Below are 23,264 nucleotides of genomic sequence, written 5' to 3' on the forward strand. Positions count from 1 at the left end.
TGAATGCTCCCACACAGACCCTAACCCTAACTGCGGTGTTCACAAATAAAAAATATATTTTTTGGTGTGCTTTAAAATAATATTTTACTGTTTATTTTCAATGAGTCTTTCATTTGCGTTTTACTTTTTTTTTTATTTGTTGAACTTTTTTTAAACTTTAAATTTGGAAAACTTGAATTTGAAAAATTATTGTGTGAATTTTGGAAAATAGCTTTGGAAAATCTTTATCTAAAATTTTAATTAAACAGCCCCATGCCTTTTTGATCATGTCAAGGTAACTCTTAATTCTCAAACATTCTATATGCCTCACTGTGAGGCACAACTTCTAGATGACAAGGTGAACTGGCAGAAAATAATTGCTTTGCAATTTTCATCTTGGCCCCCATTGATAAATAAGCCATTATATATCTATATCTTCATTGTGAAATCTGACATGGGGCAAGACATATTATCGATTTCCCAGCTGCCCCCAGTCATGTGACTTGTGCTCTGATAAACTTCAGTCACTCTTTACTGCTGTACTGCAAGTTGGAGTGATATCACCCCTTCCCTTTCCCCCCAGCAGCCTAACAACAGAAAAATGGGAAGGTAACCAGATAGCTCCCTGTGTAAGAGGGTTGCCGGGGGTTGTATGAAAATATGAGTGTAAATTGTGTAAAATTAAAAGATGTTGAATGATTGAAAATTGTTTGAAAATGAAAGTGTAATTTGTGAGTGTCACCACAAGGGTTTATTTTGTGTTGGTGCAGATGCAGTTCCTTTTCCAGCCACTAGAGGGTTAGGGACAATGGGAACGAAGGGTATTTAAGCAGAAGACACACCTGGGGCAGGGTTCTTTCCACTCTGGAAGTTGGTAGAGCCAGGGCTCTACTTTAGTTTAGGGAATAACTAGCAAAGGTAGCTAAGGCCCTAAATGAGGATGTAGAGGCTTAAGAGCCAAGGCTAAGTCAGTGAGGGCAGAAATGTTAATGAGACATCCTGAAGGAGGGGCAAGAAATTGCTACCCGGAGTAGGACATGGAGGCAAATCGTATACGCCCGGGCTGTCAGGACAGGGAGGTGGTGAGTAACCCTGGAAAGAGATGCCTGTGGAGCCTGGTACTGTAGATATAAGAACAGCCCTCAATAGTAAAAATCCATGTCCCACTGTGACTCTTTCAGTTACTGTACAATAACTATGAGAAACAATAGCCTGTCAGAAAGCAGTTCCATAGTGCAGCACTGGCTCTTTCTGAAAGCACATGACCAGGCAAAATTACCTATGATGGCTGCCTACACACCAATATTACAACTAAAAAAATACACTTGTTGGGTTAGGAATGAAAATTTTTCATGGTATAATTAATTATTTGCAGTGTAAAAAGTGTGATTTAGTAATAAAAACAACACCATACATCACAACAGAATCCCTTTAGTCCATGTACTGTACATACCTTCCGTTGCCTGTACATTCCTGCACAGTCGGGGTGTGCTTGGGGGGGGGAGGAGGGGGACCCCGTGGCCTAAGGGTGGCCCAAATAGAAATCTGGGGCTTTGTATGAATATAAGAATTAGAGGAATTTCACATTTTTTTTCTATCACTTTACTTTATATCTCTACTCACAGATACAAGCATGGCAGAGGGCACTATTATGTAAAACAATGATCTTTGCACATTCAGACAAACTTGACAGGTCAATTTATTGTATGTATATATATATATATATATATATATATATATATATATATATATATATATATAAAATATATATTAAAGAACAATTTTAATGAATGAATCTCCCAAACAAATTTAGTCTTATATCTCAATATGACACTTCTAAAAGCATAATCATTTAAACACGTGTCTCTCTTTCAAGTAAGTATGCTCCCTTGTGCATTAGTAGCAGGGAAAAAACATGTAAATACAAAGGACAGTGTTATGAGAAAAGGTAGTGTGGGTTCAAATAGATCTCAATTATACTGTAACGGTTTGTGTTAAGTAGAAGAAAGGGCAACCTATTCCTGGCAAATGAAAGTGTAAATAGAAAGGCTTCAATTTCTCCAGCCCACACTCCTGGACATCAACAGTGCCTATTACTGTCATGAGCCACGCAGTTAAGTAGAAACCAAAATGTTTTTTTTTTATAAAGCAGGCATCTTGATGGGGGGGGGTCCATGAATGCAAAGATAGTATAGAGATATGTCTGTTTGTTTCCCATCCACATCATAGCCGAAGAAGAATACATAAAATGTATATTATGTGCATTAGCTTTTAAAGGAGAACAAAACCCTAAAAATGAATGTGGTTAAAAATGCCATATTTTATATTTTGAACTGATTGCACCAGCCTAAAATTTCAGTTTCTCAATAGCAGCAATGATCCAGGACTTTAAACTTGTCACAGGGGGTCACCATCTTGGAAAGTGTCTGTGACACTCACATGCTCAGTGGGCTCTGATTGGCTGTTGATAAGCTAAGCTTAGGGCTCGTCACTAATTATCCATCAGAAAATGAGCTTCCCTGGCTGTAATATAAGCTGATGCTACAGGTTTGCTGATTATTCAATTCTGATGCTAATTGCACTGGTTTCTGTGCTGCCATGTAGTAATTATCTGTATTAATTACTAATCAGCCTTATATTGTGACATTTCTATTCTATGTGTACTGTATATTGTGAGTGGGTCCCTAAGCTCAGTAAGTGACAGCAGCACAGAGCATGTGCAGTGAATCAGCAGAAAAGAAGATGGGGAGCTACTGGGGCATCTTTGGAGACACAGATCTTTACTGCTAAAGGGCTGTGGTTGCCTTGAGCTGGTACAGAAGCACAAAACATCATGTACAACATTTCTAGCTACTTCTTTAGTTAGGCTTTAGTTCTCCTTTAAATGTATGAGAAATCTGTTAGTAATCTTAATAACACTGATAGTATTAACAAATCCCTAGGTACATGACTTCTATTGCCCCTACTTGATGAGTTGAAGTTTTGGTGATAGAGTTCTTTTGTAATATTACAATACATTTTATGACCACAAACACCACCATTAAAGGGGATGAAAAGTAATTCTATTAAGTTAAGGGATTCTGATAGAATACATCAAAACAAGGAAGTTTCCAATGTATATACATTCTTTTTTTTCTTACTGGTAAAGATAAACAACCCAGTGTCTTCAATTGTAACAGGCAGCTTCAGTTAGCCGATGGTTTGCTTCTGCTGAAATCCAGTAGGTCTTAACTCTTTAACAGGAAAGAGTCCTGTGAGTACAGGGGTGAGCCAAACAATACGGTTTTGTTGTGCTGGTCGTCCACAAGGGGCCCAGTCTAGTCAGGGACTGCTTCAAAGTGTGAAAGTAGTGCCCAGTGGGCAAGGTTTTTATTTTATGATTTATGTTTGTTTGCTACAATGTTCACCCCTGTTCAAAATTGACTGTTTGTTTAAAAGTGGGAAAATAAACCCGTGTTTTCCTTAAAGAGCTGTGTGTCACTGTCTAATTGCTCCTTTGTCCAATGTTGCCTGCCCACCATTGACTAATCCCCCAGACAAATTTACATGTGCAAGCTGCCAGTTAGCCACAATATCCTACAAGGCTCAAGAAAACTCAAGCAGAAAAACTGAGGTTTTGTAAATAGGCCTCTTAAACTTACCAATATGTACAGCAGATGTTTAAGTGCCTTTATTGGAGGTTGATGAACTTTTGTTGTGTGCCAGTAAAACCTGATATAACATGCAGTTGTGCCCTTAGTAAGCTTCCATCAAGTCAAGGTACATTTAATAAAGTTTGAATTTTGAATTCATGTGAGTTTTTTTAAACTCTATTATATTTGAATATACTCTAAATTAGACTGGGGGGTTATTAAAAAAAAAACTAATATCTAAAACTCGGATGAATTTTAATGACTTGGAAACTCGTATTGAATTCAAATTTGACTAAATTCAATTCAAGTTTTTTTCTCTGAAAAATACTCAAATGTCAAAACCTGGACCTCTCCCATCGACTTATACTGTACATGAACTCAGCAGGTTTTAAGTGGCGAATAGTTGAATTTGAGTTCTTAAAGGGCCAAACTATGATAAATCTCGAATTTGGAATTCGAATTAAAACTCAAATCGAGTTTGGATGATTCACAATTCAAATTTCAGAGTTTTGACCATAAACTGTTTTTTTCAATTCAGCCCTTAATAAATCTGCCCCTTGAAGTTGCTCAACTTGGGCGAAGGGTTTGACAAATAAGAATCTGCGAAGACTGCAACAAATCTAAACTTTCCCAATTCCATCCCAAAGCCCTGGACCTGCTTAATACTTGATTTCAAATAAGAAGGAAGGAAATGGAGCTAGGAAGGACATATGTTTCCTAATGCTGCAGCAAACCAAAAGTAGGGCCAGGAGAAATACTTTGCTATTCAATGTAATATCAATATATTTTACAGCAATATATATATATACTAATATATTTAAAAATCTCTATTTTTAGTTAATTCTTAGAGGATTGTAGAATATAGAAATGTAGAAGAATCTACTGTATTTTTACTGGGCACATAACAGGGATATTTACTGTTTTCTTGTTCAATATTTGAATATGAAACAAAGTTCATGCAACCAAATGTTACTTTTACAGCTGCTGACTGGTATTGCTTGCTGCTGCCAAGTTTATTATCTACAAGGACCTTCTCCATAGTGGATTTCCCTAAAACAGTCCCATTAAGGGTATAGCTGGCTTGCATACTTTTACTTTCCAGGTGCATAACCTTACATTTATAAACATTGAATCATATCTGCCACTTAGGACATTTTTAAGTATAAGACTGATATAGACCTGCTTACCTAGTGTAATATTCCAGGCATTGGGAAAAACAATATATATGTGTTAAAGCAGTAAGAGGATGTGCATCCTGGACCAGAATTTTGCAGAGACATCATTGGCAGCAATTAAAGGCAGGAGAAGATGGGTGGTGACATGTTCGGACTGGGGGGCCCTGGGCCTACCGGGACTGCTGTCCAGGGCCCCCCTCCGGCCCACCCTACTGTGAAACGTGAAGGTGCCTCTCTGCACGTATGCATGAACGTTGCCCCTCTGGCACACATGCGCAGATGGCGCTATACGGTGCCAAAATAATTTTGGGTTTTTTCCCGGTGTCCACCGGGCCAGTCCAACGCCGGATGGGGATAAATGGATTTGAAATGACAGTGACTATAACTAGTTTATGTAGATTAGGTTCTGATAAATGTTTATATTTTGTATTAGGGAATGAGTACAGCAAAGCAGAAATAAAGATACAGAACACAGAAGTTAAAAAGAAGGGTGAAGCAAGAAACTATCTTTGAAACCACTAAGCAGACAAGTAGAATTAACATATGTAACAGAGACACTGCATTGCACTGGAGCAGGCACATTTAAAAAAATGTTTAATTTTTTTTCATCAGATTTTCACAAATTTCAGAATCTTTAACCAAAAACTCGGTGTATTGCACAAAACCCAGCGCACATCAAAAAATCATTGGGACTTCTCCCATTGACTTATATGCAACCTTGGCAGGTCTGAGATGCCAGATTTTCAGATTCTGACTTTTCCATCCTCAGGGTTGAATAAATTCTGAAAAATGTATGATTTTTTAAAAGTTTTATTTTATAAAAAAAATCATAACCCAATTTTTCATGATTTTTGCATTCGGAGTTTAGTAAATAAACCCCTTACTTTATCCATTGCTTTCTGTTGTGGCTTACAATGTAAGATCCGTTGTAAATATTTTACTATAGAATGATTTACTTCTGCACTACTACCCCAAGGTGTTCCAAAAGATATATGGGAACAGAGAAAGGACACTCCTGGACACAGGAATAGGGAATTAAAGCTGGATAACCAATAAAATAAATGTGTCACAGGATGAGAGAGGTGCAAGTGGTAAAAAAATGTCTAAGATATCAGACTACAATGTATTCACATTTAAATTGCAAGTGTACAGGAAAGATTGTAATAATAAGCAATAATACTGCAAAATTAAAATGTGCAACAATGCAGACTGCACGGCCAAGGTACCAAAGGAAATTAAATAGTTATATTTTAATAGTTAAGAAGGCTTAAAGAAGTTTATACAAAACTAGTGTCAAACAAGGGAGCTGTTTATTAAAAGAACACATTCAAGGAACATTAAACTATTAAGCTTTAATCACACTGGGTGACTTTTTTTTGGCTTATATGATTACATAGTACCTGCTGGGTCTCTGAGCAAGCAGGTACTAAAACTTCAAATGTTTTGACAGGGATTGCTTGATGAGGGTAAAGGTTGGCTGAGCCTCTAAGAATCACTGTGAATGATGAATTGCCAAGCAATTAATTGCTTTTAAATACGTTTTGAAAATAACTTATTTAAAGGCACGAGTAGTGAAACGTCTTCATTGATTACTCAGCAAGTCCAGTTGTTTTTAGATTGACCTATACTAGATATACCATGACCTGGATGAATGAAAATCTTCATAGTCATTTTGAAAATATGTTTGATTTTCAGATTTGATTTGTTTGGTGCAACTAACAGTTTGATTGGTGCAACTAACAGTTGTAAAAATGATGTACTGACATTAAAGTATTTAATGACATTAGTATTTTTTCATGCTAGAATATTTTCTTTAAAATTTAAAATTATAAAATGTTGTTCATTTTTGTGCTACTGTACCTAAAGATGAAACTTCTGTTTTGATATTTGGTGGGAGGGTAAACAGTATTATTTGATGTTTGTATGAAAAGGGCTATTGTTTAACTGGTTAATTTTGTACCTTTGCAGCACGTTGTGCTTCCAATCCATGGGGAAAAAATCAAGATGGCTTTTGTTAGGTTAGTCCAAGTGAACTCCACTAATAGCCAACTAAAAAAGAAGGAATGTCTTGGTTTTGTAAACAGGAAGCAGTGGCTTGTCCAGTTTCTCATATTAGTTGGGGGTTTGGAGTTTATAGGTTTATAAAAGGTAAAATTGTCAGGGACCTAAAAAAAATGCTGCGCTGTCATTCTGGAATTCATCCTGTGGAGCAACTCTTGGATAACAAGCATGCGGTTCACTTGTTTGTAGGAATGACTGCCTCTTTCTTCCATGTACCAGTTTGTGTAAAAGATAATAAAATGTATTTATCCATTTATTATGTTATTGCAATGTACAATTTACACTTTTTAAAAAACCTAATATTGAACTAGAGCTGCATACATTAGTATTACAGCATTAAACAACATGATATTTAGAGTCACGGCATGTGAAGCAATGGGTTAAAAAGAAACTGTAACTGCACTGAGCATGAAGAAATGTGGGGTCAAATAAATACATTTCAATTCTCCCAACCTTGGTAATTACTGTGCCATCACCATAGCAACCCCAAATTGGCTCTGTCAGCATTTTTTGCAGAGATTAGGATGTGACCTGAGGGGGGGAGGGGGATAGATTCTGCATATCAAAAGTAGGAAAACTGATGAAAGGAAGAAAGAGGGAGGTAAAAATACAGCACAAGGGGGAGAATAGATTGAACATCTTGTTAAAGGAAATATCATAGGTGAGACAGACATAAATTACATAAAAAAGGATGTCAGAGTTTGACACTATGACTGGTATTAGGAATAATAGACTCAACAGTGGCGGGGGAGGGTGGTGGTACAGGTTGCCGGCCTGCCTCTTAGGTAGTATGCGCAGTGCAGCAGGGGATAGTTGCCAATGCAGGATTGCTGCACTGGAAGGTATGCAGGGGAGGGGTGGGGGGGAATTAGTGTTGCAACCTTTTCTGGAAAAAAAACACCGGCCTTCCTATATATTTAGCTTTTTTCCCTATTAATAACATTGGGGTCGACCATAATTTTTACCGGCCAGGTGGCAACCCTAGGGGGAATGCGGGTCACCTGTGATTAGGCACATAAGGGGTCCAGGTTAGACCCAGGCCCTCAAAGTTACGCCCCTATTAACATATATTTAGTTACACTAGAAATGTGTAGGAGAGGTCAAAATAAAGGGGTAATACATCAGTTATGATGCTTGCAATAGAAACTTGTGTAAATAAAGCAACAATTACCGTATATACCCGAGTATAAGCCGAGTTTTTCAGCATCCAAAATGTGCTGAAAAAGTCTACCTCGGCTTATACTTGGGTCAGCTGGAAGTAGCTGAGATTGCAGTCACTTTTAATCATTCCTATACCAACAGTTCACTTGGGGAGAGACTGCAATATCCCACAATGCCCTCTGTTGGTTATATGAAAGAATAACAGTGCGCCCTCTGTTGGTTATATGAAAGAATAACAGTGACTGCTATATCACACAGCGCCATCTGTTGGTTATATGAAAGAATAACAGTGACTGCAATATCACACAGCACCCTCTGTTGGTTATATGAAAGATTAAAAGTGATGGCAATATCACACAGCATCCTCTGCACATGGTAGTGGGACAATGGGACAATACACACAGTAATCCGTTTGGCAATTCTCTGTCACCATCAACTTTGCAAAGAAGTCCGGTTGATCGCTGGGGGGGTCGCTTTGGCAGAATGTGCGCTGCTGGGAGACAGAGCTGTAGTTGTGTCTAGGCTTATACTAGAGTCAATAAGTTTTCCGAGTTTTCGTAGGTAAAATTAGGTACCTCGGCTTATACTCGGCTCGGCTTATACTCGAGTATATACGCTAAGAAATTACAAAGGAAAGCAATAAAGGGAATAAATGAAATCATATAATGTATATATATATATATATATATATATATATATATATATATATATATATATATATATATATATATATATATACTGTATATATGATTATTTCTATTCCTCCATTGTTTTCTGTTTCACTGTTGCCTCATTTGCATGGAGAAGACCAGAGACAGGCACGTGGTAATGCAAATTTTAAATTACAGTGCCAGCTGCCATTAATTTTGGAGGCACATGCATAGACTGGTTGCAGCCAATGTACTTCTGCCAGTTCTGTCTTTTGGCTGCTGTTTTTGTGTTGACCCATGGTCTGTTACTGTATGATATGCAATATGAACAGAGCACACACATTGGCAACCAAGTTGGGTTTGGATGTAATAGCAGCCTTTCTTTCAATTATTGTTCTTTCTAATAAGGGCTAAAACTGCAAGATGAGTTACTAGCACTCTTCCATTGCTATGGAAGCTGTATAAAGAAAAATAAAAAAAGTTTATCCATAACTTAATATTCTCATTACACAAATACCAAAAGAACCACTAAAGCATGAAAGTGTAGAGACACTTTAAACATAAAAAGTTTTGTACAGAATAAATGTGTGATCTTGAAGCCGAGGATCAGCACTTGGACAGAAAAGACACATGGGCATGCAAACCAGAGAGACATGTTAAATTGCGATGCCAGCTGCCTGTAATTTCAAAATTCATTCTGATTTGTCCATGTTAAATTTAGGGATTATGTAAAATAATTAACTGAAACAAATGTCTACAGCTGCTTGACAACATAACACAGACAGATTTGATTTGCATTTTTTGTAAGATTAAACTATTTTATATTTATATGTGGTTAGTGTTACCCGTTTCTGAATAGCACAATGTAGTATAAATTGCGCACAGACTTCATTATACCCTTAGGGTTAGGGTTATATATATACCACCATATTGGCTCAGTCTCAGAAGTCTCAGAAAAAATATTTAATGTATTTTATTTTATACCCGTATTTCTTCAGATACATTTTTTCACAATATTTTCTAGTTAATATATGCATAGTATATAATATGATTATTAAATGCTGCTGATAGACAGTCAAAAATATGTCTGTAGTGCTCAGATACTTTACTTACTATAGGGCACTGCTAATGTCTCTAGCCCTTAACCATTGTAATGAAGCGGCATTAGCTTCAGCTTGTGCACAGAAAAGAATCACCACTTTGTTTATAAAAAATAAAATTCTGATGGACATGTGCAATTATGGAATTTAAAGCATAACTGCCATACATTTCTAGTTACTAATAGTTTTTAGATTTCTACATATTAGGCAGTAAACTACCCAATGATATAATTGGCATAATGATTTTCTGATAAAATTTGCATTCACTGTGAGAAATAACTGTAGTATCTGTAGTTGCTTTAGTCATAGACCACAGTACCATACTTGTTTTTTTCCTATTTTTTTTCTTTTTGAAACATCATAAACAATTATACTGTCTATATTTCCAGTATTTTTTAAGGTTTTTCATCCATAACGTGGATGTAAACATTTCAGTGGTACAGTAGAACAGTGGTACAGTCTTCACAATGAAGTATTTTTTATTGTAAATTATTGCTCAGTGTGACCCATCACCTTCTTACCTGAGTTATACTATCCCTCATAGTTGGGGACCTCCCTTTTCTTGTAGTTGTTGTGGCCATAGTTGTTGTTGTTTCCATGATTGTGGTGGACATGTCAGCCAAAAGTGTGGTGGCTGTGGTCTCAGTGGTCATAACAGATGGAACCTCTCCAATAAGCCTTAGGTTTCCTTCTGTCTTCACATTGGGGTCATTCTCAGCAGCAAGGGACAGCACCTTCAGTCCATTGTAGTATAACCCTGAAATTTGTCCCTGAAATGGACGTCCTTGGTCCTTCCCACCAACTTTGATTTCTGCCTGGCTGTTGAAAATGGTGAGCTGCCGACCTATCAAAATGAAGAAAAAAACAAATATAAAATAAATTCTTGTAAATATTTGTCACAAATCATAACGTGCTTTTTAAGATGTATAAACATGTCTGCATAATGTAGCACTAATTGTAAAAATGGTGTCTGAACATCCCTTCTGATTATTAGTAAGACAGGAAAAGACATTCAAAATATCATCTGTCCTTATATAGACATAAAAAATTATTATATTATATTATTCCATTGCACAATATACAGTAACTTGTGACTTTACAAAATAAACTGCTGAAAAGCAACAATACCATTGTTTATATTAAGGGTAGAAAACAAAGGAAATACAGGTAGAAGACTATAGAGCATCATATAACTTTTTTTTTTCTTAAGGAAAGTTTTATATGTGGCTGTGTTGTTGGCAAATCTTATTTGCTCTAAATATGGCAGGGTGTTATTTAGATTTTTTAGATCATGATCAAGTTGCGTTTGTCTGTGCAAACACTGCTTTATGTTATCAGATCTACCATCACTTGTGCAAGTCTGCTGAGCTAATATTCCCTTTAAACCCTAACTGATACTGAACCCACAGAGACAGCAAATACACTGAACCATAATTTATGGCTGTGTCCTGCTTATGTCAGTGTGGCTACAAATTGTTTAAGTTCTGGTTCAGTAATCCTTGTGGGAAACTGTTAATGTGCAATTCATTAAGTAGAAGTTGGTCCTTTTGGAGCTAAAGCTATTAAAGTAACAACAACTCAAGACTATTATTCATTCTAGTGTTCCCCTATGTCCATACACCATGCATTTTGTAAGTTCAGGTATGGTGCACTTATCCGTAAGCGTGTGTTACGATCCCCTAAAAAATCGTGCATTTCCTTAAGACGCTCTTTCAGATGCGACCTGGAAAGTGTAACCACTCGTGAATCGCATTAAAGATCTTGACGATACCTCACTATTGTAGTTTCAATCAGCAGGTGTAACAGCAGACTAAACTCGACCGGAATGAAGGCAGAGACCTTGCGATAGGCTCACATAATAAGAAAATTGGTAATCATGACACATGCTTACGGATTAGCACACCATATCTGAAGTTACATTTTCCAATATGTGGACAAGTGGGTCCACAAATACATTGTTGGTGCTGCTCCAGTGATAATTGGACTTAGCGCAGGGTTTCATTTTATTTATTCTATATTTGCATTTTATACCTGACACATCAAAGTGGACACAACTGCCAGTTTAATACAAGGCACAGGTGTAGCTAATAATGAAAAGCTTGTAGATAATGGTATTTTTACATCCACAAATCTTTGTTTAGTTCTACTCTTTGCACTGCATCCTGCAAATAAGAATGGGCCCATTTATGTATTACAAGCTCCAATAAATATTTAGGATACCATATATATTTGAAAAACAGAGACACTGCTTTCAAAAATGATTGGGCAGCAATCCTTCTCTGAGTATAATGAAAATGGTAATTACTGATTGGTTGTCCTTGCTTTTGCCAGGTGCAAATTTGATATGTATCTATAAATTAGCCACAATACGTTTTATAAACCAACCCTTTTATATTTATAATTGCCCCTTACTACAAACTACACCTAAACTGCCATGACAAATATTATCCAAACACAATCATTTCTAATATGCCAGGGTATGGTAATCTTAGAATTCACTAAATAGTTTAAACATAAATTGTGGTCTTAATTTATTTCTCAATTACTTGTTTCAAAAAAGTATGGGGTTTTGTGCATATTTGTTAAAGTCAATACATGCAAACATATGGCACTTAATGCCCATGTAACGTCAGTTTTCTGCTTTCTGGCTTTCAACAAATTACTATACAAAAGTAAATTTTAGAAACTACCACAGGCCTAGATTATTATGCGTGCTGAAATTTGTCAAACATTGTATTTGCAGTAAAAATATTGCACCTGTGTCAGACCTAGACATTGCATTCGGCACAGCTGCAGTAATAGTACTTCACTTATAATGCTATATTCAAACTCATAGCAAATGCAGCAAAGCCTTTTTTCTCACCAAACACATCTGGGGTGGTGTATACTTTTTTGTGCTTTTATTTTATTTTTTAAAGTGTTCTTTTTTATTACCTTTATATGTGCAAAAAATTGTACGAATGTAAATTTGTAAATGATCTTTTTAGTTTAGTTAATTTTTACTTTAACCTTCTTTTTTTAACCATGTTAACATTGAGGGGGAGCATTGCCTACATCTAGCATTTATTTGGTAACTTTCTTCAAACTAAGTCCTAAAATAAATTGGATGGGAAACTCTGCATACCAAATTGTCTATGTACTATTGACAGCAGTAGACTAACCAATGAGATGTCATTCCTTTCTCTATGCTAAGGAATTTGCTACAGATAGGATATCAATTATATCAATATCAATCAATTAAATGTTGTCAGGGTTTGAGCATGACCCCCAATATGCCTGAAGAAAGAGACACCATGTACTCATATTATTATTCATATTCGTATTATTCATAATTTGCTGCGATGTTCAATGGAATGCACAGTTGTCACTTCCCACATACATTACTCTTTAAAGAAGCTTTGGCTTGGGATTCCCCTTGATAAAGACTTTGTGCCAAAATGTTGGGGTGATTCTCTGATCTGATTATCCTCTGACTAGTATACCCTTTATGCTGGGTATACCTGCATACCATTTGTCATGAAAACGTCTTTGTTATACTCAGGGTCATATTTACCATGTACGAGCATGTGCCCCTGTGCTTTGGTAAATTAAATTTAAAACCTTGACCTTGACATTTCAAGCTGGAATTTGAGTCATGTATGGTCAAAAGTAATGCCACACACAGCCATAAGTGACAGCAGAGCATGAAAAGTTTGCGGGCTTAGTTCCGGTTATACTATTTGAATGTAATGGCTTTTTAAAACAGAATTATATCAAATAATATATTTTTATTTATTTTTTATTTGTAATCTTTATTATTTATCTTTATCTGTTTTCTGGGTATGACTCTTAGGGGCAATTTGTATTTTGTTCTTTTCCCCCAAATCATATTTTTAGAGCTAAAAATTATGGATTATGTTAATTTCTATTAACCATGAAAAAAATAACAATTTATTAAATGAATAAAAAATGAGAAACACTAATACAAAACGTCCCCATCTAAAAGCTGCTGAGATCACGTACAAGCCAATGGGATTTGTCATTTTCCAATTGTAAAAATTTTCTTTAATTCAAGCTTTTAGAGGTTTTCAGGTTCAGATTACTTCTGCATTGTTATTTGTTTGTGCTTTTTATATTAGGTTGTTTTAATTAATTACTTGGCATTCATAGGTTTAGAGAAAATTAGTTTTCATAGTTTCTAAAACCTGTGTAACAAGTCAGGCCTCTACCTTGTCGTTTCATCAGCTTTAATCAGATGGCTTGCAACACAGTTTCAGGAGTATAGAGACAGGAGTGCATGCAATGTAAACAACCAGACAGATATTGATTTTAATTGCAATTAAATTAAAAACAATGTTAAAATCAGTATATATTTGCAATTAAAGTATATCGGAAATTACTTAAAATCTTAGCTAAATAAAAGCCATGGTTCAAAGGATTTTTGTAACAACTGTACCTGGTGGTCTAGCGGGAGGGGGTCTGCAGGGACGCCTGCATCCCCCTGGGCGGGGATGCCCGCCACGCTGCTCCTCTGGGCCGCAAAAAGGGAAATGGTTAGGGCGCGCGATGCGCGTTCCTTCCTGATTTATTTGTGCATGCGCGCTGGTGTGTGACGTCAGCACGCAAATTTAAAAGTATTAAAGGCACAGTTTTGATTTTTTACATTGCCCGTTATAGAAGTTTGTTCCTGGTGCTATCTGAGCTTTTGCTTTTCTGTTTTTAACCTGTTTGATTCCTGTTGTGACCCCCTGCCTGGCTTTTGACTACCTCTTCTGCTTAACCCCTCTGATTGACTTCCTGGTTTGACCCTTGCCTGTCTGACTACGTTTACTCTCTGCCTGCCCCAACCCGGCCTGATCTGACTACTCTATTGCCTAACGTCTTGTACCGCAGCCTTCGGCCTAAGACTCCAGCTAACAGCCGTGCCCCTCTGCCTATCCAGAACCTCTTCCCTTGCACCTCTCGTTTAAGTCCTGGTGGCATCCAAGTAGCTGAGGCTCCTCCCGAGGCCAAAGGCGGTCACACTACAGGTGAAGCACGAGCCGAGACCAGGGTGCTTGGCATTTGTTCTGGTGTTGGGTGCCGACCCTGACAATTTTAATAGTATACCCACAAGCAGCACATAATCAGGGGTGTGCTTTGCAATGATTCAGCTATGCAGGAAAATTATGTATACTTGTTATTGCAAGGGCCTTTTTGTATTACATTGAGTTTTAAAGAAATACATTTAAAAAAAATAAATATTAAAAAAAAAAATTTAAATGCAAGACCTTAGTATTTTTTGTACTCTCCACCATAATCTGTAGAGAGTTTAAATTAGAGTCAAATGGAGAGTGAGGAATGTACACTACTCTTCAAGAATATTGGACAGTTACTAGACTTTGACTACCAAGGCATACATGACTCTGATGATGAGGTGAAACCATAATGGTCAGCCTCTCACTTATACAAACCAGATCCCAACTAAATGAGCTTATGTCAAAAAGGGGTAGTATTTTTTTCATACATTTCTAATGATTTAAGTTTAAAAAAAAGTGTAGATAAAGACCACTAATGTGGTATTCTTGTTAACCTTTCTGGTGCATTATAAAACTCGTTGCTCTTGTTGTAGATAATGGAGATAACATCCTTTGATAGGGATGACCCAATAATGGTTCATAATATTTATTATAACAATACCACACCTTTTTCTTATACTAATCCAGCATGGTGTTCATCTCATGTTTTCACTACAGTGCACAGTATGATGTCCATGTGATGTGATGTTATAGATGAAAGGATACCCTTTAGAGTAAATAGAACAGTAACCACAAGACACATAGCAATGATAGAAGATGTGCAATACCTAGACTTGGAGAATTGTGCATACTCAAATAATGGAATGGAAGTGTGCTAACATTAACCTGCACTAAAGCAGCAGTTCAAAGGTATGCTGCATTACAAGAGAAAGAAAGTAAACTTGAGGGGCAGTTTGAATTTATATGATGTAGATTATACAGCCCTTTCATATACAGTTTGTTTAGATACTAAATTACCTCAGTTTATGCTATATCAATGACCATTGATAATATGGTTGGTTAAAAGTGAACCACACACTACCCAGTGGTTGCTAAGTTTACAGTGGTTGGTATTACTGGCTTAAACCCACGCTTTGTGTAATTTATGTCATGATAATTAAAACAATATCATGTTTCAGTTGTTTTTGGCATTTGGTACTGATTTTCTGTACACTCTTTTACATAGAGTTATACATTTACTTCAAAGAAAATGGGCAATGATTATAGACAGATACTAATTGAAGCACATTTGTGTTATCTTGATAGCTAATAATGCTAGTTTATAGATGGAATTGTTAGTCTCAGCAGGAGAATAGAGGAAGTAAAATTGATCAGAGAGGTGTAAATTACCTTGTTACTAGATTGCTACTGAAAGAGCTAGATATGATATATTATGAGGCCTCTATTTTCAAATGAAACATGTCCATACATGTCAATACTGTCCATATCCTTTCATCAAATAAAATACTTATTTATCTGCATTATTCATGACCCTGAAAAGTCTATGTCCTTCAGTGTGGCATTCTTTATAAAATGAATAAAGAAAGAATGGAATGAGACAATATTAGTGCCATATTATAAATAATACAAAAAATTCACTTTCCAGTTGAAAAGCATTTGCCAACAGCCTATATGATTATAAAACTGTAAAGTGGGCAATTACAGAAATAGTTCCATTCCTTTTTTACAAGTTTATTCTATAAAAGCTTAAAGGACCACCCTATATCTTGATTAAAATGCAAAGGAGTTAAATTGAATGAAAAGGAAAACATTCAATCATTACAATTACAAATGCTTATTAAGCGCGCCTCCATGTCCTCCATTGTCTAACTTAGGTTAGACAGATCCACCTAAGTTGATCATCATGAATAGAATGAGTGCCAAGATGCAAAGCCGTTTTAGTATACCAAGTCCTGTCTGTCTCAGAGATGTGGCCACATGCAACAGTGGTGAATGATGGAAGAACAGCACCAATCATTAACATGACAGTGGTAATGTATAACTGTGTGTCTTGAGTAACCTTCTGTGCATCACGGGACCTTGAGCCCTTGGCTTGTGTTAGGGAGCTGCTATCTGGTTACCTTCCCATTGTTGTTTTGTTTGGCTGCTGGGGGGGGGGGAAGGGAGGGGGTGATATCACTCCAACTTGCTGTACAGCAGTAAAGAGTGATTGAAGTTTATCAGAGCACAAGTCACATGACTTGGGCAGCTGGGAAATTGACAATATGTCTAGCCCCATGTCAGATTTCAAAATTAAATATAAAAAAAATCTGTTTGCTCTTTTGAGAAATGGATTTCAGTGCAGAATTCTGCTGGAGCAGCACTATTAACCGATTCATTTTGAAAAAAATTTTTTTTCCCATGACAGTATCCCTTTAAGGGATAGAGAAAAATAGAGAAAACCCGGCTGTGACGGTAAGGGGGATCACAGCAGGGTTTGCACCATAAATGCAGGCCACTCCAAGGTGAGAGGAAAACAGTCCGTTTATTTTGGAATCAAACAGAAATTCCAACAATAACAGAAATAGCTTACTTCAGCAATTTTAAGCATTCAGAATCCCAAAAGAATGACCATGCTTGGTCTCTTAGGAAATCCCACAGGTATCACCACAGCAAAATCTGCACCTTGTTCTCAAACCCAAATACTCTGGTCTCATAAAGTTCAGCTGGTGAAAATACTCTCCCTACACACCTGCTGCCCACTCCCTTAAAGAGATATTGACACCAGAAAATAACCTTTTTTTTTTAGATCTATCATAACATGGTCTTTAAATGCAGTATTTAATTTTGCCATAAATGTATTTGCCTGAATTTTACATTACCTTTCTTACCCCCATGTTCCTCTATAAGGGGGTGACATATCTGTGCAGCAGTAGTTTGTTAGCATTAGAAACTCTAACTGACAGGTTAAGAAGGGACTGTCAGGTTGGAAAAACAGTCAGATTTAGGAACTTCAAGTAGCAATTACTTACAAAAGCATAATTATCAGTGAAAAATGGTCAGCATGACCTATATGTAACTTTTAGGGGCAGATGTATTAAGGGTCGAATATCGAGGGTTAATTAACCCTCGATATTCGACTAGGAACTAAAATCCTTCGACTTCGAATATCGAAGTCGAAGGATTTAGCGCAAATGCTGCGATCGAACGATCGAAGGATTATTCCTTCGATCGAACGATTAAATCCTTCGAATCGAACGATTCGAAGGATTTAAATCCAACGATCGAAGGAATATCCTTCGATCAAAAAAACTTAGGCAAGCCTATGGGGACCTTCCCCATAGGCTAACATTGACTTCGGTAGCTTTTAGCTGCCGAAGTAGGGGGTCGAAGTTTTTTTTAAAGAGACAGTACTTCGACTATCGAATGGTCGAATAGTCGAACGATTTTTAGTTCGAATCGTTCAATTCGTAGTCGTAGTCGTAGGTCGAAGTAGCCCATTCGATGGTCGAAGTAGCCCAAAAAACACTTCGAAATTCGAAGTTTTTTTACTTCGAATCCTTCACTCGAGCTTCATGAATCGGCCCCTTAATGTAGATTAATATTTTGAAAAGTAGATTTATAGTGTTTTACCTCAAGTTTTTTTGCAGTAAACTCACAAGTGGAAATTAGAGTTTCAGAAAGTCAAGTGCATGAGATTTATTGAGCACAAAAAACTGAAATGTAAAAATTGGCATCTACTATGTGGAAAGTTCATGTAGCAGTTAATGTAGAAGTTGATGGAAGATAACCTTAGCATAATGTAAGCGTTATCTAGTTTTTAAATCTGTTTCATATTTGTAATTGATCGAGCTTTAAGGTTTGATTTAAGGTTTGAAAAATTTGCTGTAAAAAAACATTGCGCCAAAATGGAGCATCAATTCGAATCATGCAACTTTTTTAGAATTGACGCTCCGAAAACTCGACTTTATCTAGATGTAGCCCGAAAAACTCAAATTTATCGGATTATCGAATGACAACCAGTGCAAACAGCACGAAACTTTTGAGAATTCTGAAGGTAAAAAAACATGTTGCAAGGGTTAAAGGGACCATTTGCCATTGAATTTTACATGATTTCTACAGGTTTCAGGTGGAGTATCAATGGTTGAGAGAACTTTTCGGATTTTGATAAATAACCCCCTTCATTTTTCACAGTAGGACATTTAGGGGCAGATTTATCAAAGGTGAAATTTAGCGTTCATGGGAGTTTGTAAAAACTCCCATAAACTCCCATGAACTCGAAATTTGAGTAATAAATGGGCAATTAAAATTTTGGGTGAATGGGATCAGTCCGCAAACTTGAAACAAATTCGAATCAATTTCGAATCGAATTAGATTCGCGTTTTTCTCCGAAAAAATCTTGATTTTCAGGAAGGCTGCAAACAACTCCAAATTGATCCCAGGATGTCCCCCATAGGCTAAAAGAGCAATTCGGCAGGTTTAAGGTGGCGAACAGGGACAGTACATGATACATTTCGAGATTCGAATTGGAATTTTTTTAAAAACTCAAATTGAATTTTAACTATTCCCTAGTCGAATTTCACTTAAATAAATGTAAAAATTCAAAATTCGAAATTTGAATTTTCACTTTGCCCCTTAGTGTGTATTTTCATATATAAGCACAATGCAGCTGTGTTTTTTTTAAAAAATATGGCACTGCATTTTATTGATTATATATTTAGTATGTATGGTTTAATTGATTTAATTAATTTGTCATTGTTTTTGTATTCAAGCACTATTGCACTATTTTTTATGCACTAGTATATTATTATTTTTCTTTTAAAAGACAGTTTTGGAATGATCAGGGTACATTTCACTACAAGTTGTACTTGTATAACTTTGTATGTGACAAATCTATCTATCTATCTATCTATCTATCTATCTATCTATCTATCATCTATCTATCATTGGTCTATCTAAAGGACAGATCGTGTGTTAGCATCCCATTCTGATGCATGAGCATGTATACAGTGTGGGCTTGTGCAATATAATTTATTGCATAACCCTTTCCTTGTACATTACTACAATTAAAAGGAAGACTGGAATCACTTCTGATATTTATACTTGACCTGTGTTTTTTGAAATAACGTTTAATAGCTGCTAGGTCATTAAAAACATTCATGTGCTATACTTAAACCCAGAAACTGAAACAGAGGTTCGGTGTCTTCTGTGCATTCACAGTAATTGCTGCATCATCATTTATTAAAAGAAATGTCAGCACAAGTCAGCCAGACTACATAATGGTGTGTAAGCACAGCACAGGATCAGCAGACATTTTGGCAGACCACTTTCCTCCACCCTGTTACATCACACAAAAACAATCCTGACAGTCTTTATAACTAGGGGAAGTATGGGCTTCCTTATTACTGCCAGTATTTTCATGTTTCCAGAAAGGCGTGTTATCTGCATTGATATTGTCAAGATCACCACTCCTTGATAACTTGATGATTGATGAGTGCAGATACATTGTCAGCTCCCTTTTCACAACAAATATAGTATGGTCACTTTCTTGTTTACCCCCCTCAGGCAGAACATTGTAAAGGTAACTCTGCCATTTAAACCTCCCTTATTCCATTAAAATATTTCCAAGTCAGTTTTATATTTTTTTTTAAAATTTATTTAAACCTCTGTAGTTAATTTTATATTACAAATTTGGAAGGGAGTGTATTTTTTTTTTCGTTAAGAGTTATTAGTGTAATTTAGCTGTATAGATTTTTTTTTTATAAATATTATTTTGCTACATTTAGTTTGTGGAACTGTTTCAAAAATATTTATTTATTATGCTGCCAAAATAATACTTTGAAATTGCGACTGCCAATTTAACTGATTTAATTTTCTTTTCTTATTAGAAAAAAACTTGTAAGAATGGCATAAAAGCAAAGTATGATGCATTCCTCATTCACTTAATTGTTTGTCAAGCATTTGCACAGTATTTGTGTTCCACTAAGCAGATGCTCTTTTTATATCTACTGAGTCTGCACATTACATATACTGTATGTGATGATATGCATACTTTCAAATTTCACTTTTATTGGTGCTGTTTTGCTTTTTGTTAAAGGAGAACTTCAGCTTCCAAACCAAAATTTGATAAAGAGGCCAACAGAACACAGAAACCCCTAATATACCCATCACAGTTACCTGTTTCTTCAAAAAGTATAAATAAATGGCATTTTCTTTGCTGAAATCCAACTGTTTAACAGTTCTTCTCTTTCTGCATCATTTGAAATTCTGACAGGGAGGGAGGGACTAAACACTGATTGTAACAACTTCTCCACAGCTTACAGACAGCATGCAGGAACTACATAACCCACAATGAATTGCACTGGGATGTTCCTTTCCTTATTGAAATCACGTGTGCAGGGAATTGTGGGGTTTGGAGGATGCAGACTGTGCACAGATGGCTGTTGGTACAAAGTAACAGTGGTCAGCCAGCTCAGAAAGATAAGCAAAGTAGTCAGAAAGATCTGCAGGAGAGCAGGGAGTAGGCTTAGGGAACTGTCAGAAACCATTAAAATCATGAAAAGTCAGCATATTTTTTAATTGATGTATATTGCAAAGTTGCAAAGTAAATTATGGTTACTTTTCAAAAAGCTTAAGTTATGTTTTTGTGGAGTTCCCCATTTAAAGGGACACCTTTTACAGCTACATCCAAAATAACTTCTCACAAAACAGCACCACTAGAATTCCAGCGATGTCTGTGAGTGAATAGACTTAACATTGTATACAGCTAGATTAGATTGCTGGTTTCTCCATTTCTATTGGGAAAGCACCTTGGTCGAGTCATGGTCCCTATTCAAAACATCTCAATCTACTTTTAGATTATCACAAGCAGATAAGCTCCAATTACTCATCCTTAGTCAGTTCAGATGCACACTATATTGTCTTATGTGCAACCACATAAATCTATTATAACTGGGACGGAAATATATAATGCATAAGCTTACAGCCCTATACATATCCTATGCCTTATGCCCTATCGACATCTATGACCTTTTCCTGTGCCTCAACATACATCTGATCCTTTTAGTTGATAGGGTTTTTTCTTGTATGGTTCAGTGTGCTTTAGGATTCTTTACAAAAGTTAAGTACTGTGGAAAAATATTAGATAAAATATTATAATACAAATATGGGATCCTTTATCCAGAAACCTGTTATCTGGAAAGTTCCAAATTACGGAAAGGCCGTCTCACAAAGACATATTATTCTAATAATTAAAATTTTATAAAATGATTTCCTAGTTTGGTCTGACTTGTTTTAATGTTTACATGATTTTTTGTACCTATCTCACATACATTTTCCTTTATTTATAACCCTAATCTTGAATGATTCCAGCTGGACTTTCGTTGCACAGAATACACACAGCAACTGCACATTTCAGAGCATGATTATTAAATATTGAAATATTTTTCTATTGTTTTTGAGTTATTTGCCTTCCTATATCTAAAAAGCTGCTGAACAAATAGCTAAAGAATTACAATAACTACAAAAAAAGATAAATTGCAATATCACTGGCCCAACACTACAGCTCACTCATGTCCAAAACCTATCTTGGACACAGGTAGGAGAGAGTAAAAGCAAGGGTTTTTGCAGTTTGCAATGCCCAGTATTAATCTTCATCTATTAATAATGTATTAGGGAGGGCAAAAATTATTATAAAAATATGCATAGTAAAGTTTCTAGTATTCCTGCAACATAACACCAGTATAAAATATCATGTACAACTGCAATTGTTTAGGTATAAAAATATCCCTTTTTGATGGATCACTTTTTGTTCTTTAATAAACCTTTTCTGGTGTGTAGATCTATTTATAAATGCTAGGAAACTAGCTCGGTAGGTCATATGTGCAAAAGTACAAGAATCAGCAGAAGAAATGTATAAATACTTTGCATGCTTACTACAACAGATCAGCTATTAGAATCACCACATCTTGCCAGTAAACCACATGTATCTGTTCCATTTAGGGCAGATTTATACCAAGAAACTCTGGAAAACTTGAACTACATTTTGGCCTGGCAAATCTTTAAATGAATTGTTCACTATAAAAATAAAAACTGGATAAATAGGTAGCCTGTCCAAAGAAAAAAAAATCTAATTAGTTAGTTAACCAAAACATTTATTTTATAAAGACTGGAGTGACTAGATGTGTAACATAATAGCCAGAACACTACTTCCTGCTTTGCAGCTCTCTTGGTTTCCATTGATTGGTTACCAGGCAGTAACCAATCAGTGACTTGAGGGGGGTCATATGGGACATAACTGTTGCTTTTGAATCTGAGCTGCATGCTAATGATCAATTGCAAATTGACTAAACAGTTATGACCCATGTGGCCCCCCTTCAAGTCGGCTAGATTTAGCGTGTTGAAAAACAGGAAGTAGTGTTCTGTTCTGTTAGACATCCAGTCACTCCAGCCTTTATACATTACATTTTTGGCTAACTAACTATATTAGAAACATTTTTTATTTTGAACAGGCTATCTATTTACCCAGTTT

At 36.1% G+C, this 23,264-nt stretch overlaps 1 protein-coding gene across 21 annotated transcripts in view; it reads right to left on the reverse strand.

The window, feature by feature from the left end:
• LOC108715117 (neurexin-2-beta) overlaps positions 1–23,264 on the reverse strand; it is a 229,696-nt gene that overhangs the window by 11,250 nt on the left and 195,182 nt on the right. For all 21 annotated transcript variants that reach the window (XM_041591550.1, XM_041591554.1, XM_041591547.1 and 18 more), the window contains one exon: positions 10,280–10,602. In XM_041591550.1, coding sequence (XP_041447484.1) covers positions 10,280–10,602 — 323 coding nt within the window. The remainder of the gene's footprint in view (positions 1–10,279; positions 10,603–23,264) is intronic.

The sequence above is a fragment of the Xenopus laevis genome, chromosome 4S (genome assembly GCF_017654675.1).
Source record: "Xenopus laevis strain J_2021 chromosome 4S, Xenopus_laevis_v10.1, whole genome shotgun sequence".
Classification (NCBI taxonomy): domain Eukaryota; kingdom Metazoa; phylum Chordata; class Amphibia; order Anura; family Pipidae; genus Xenopus; species Xenopus laevis.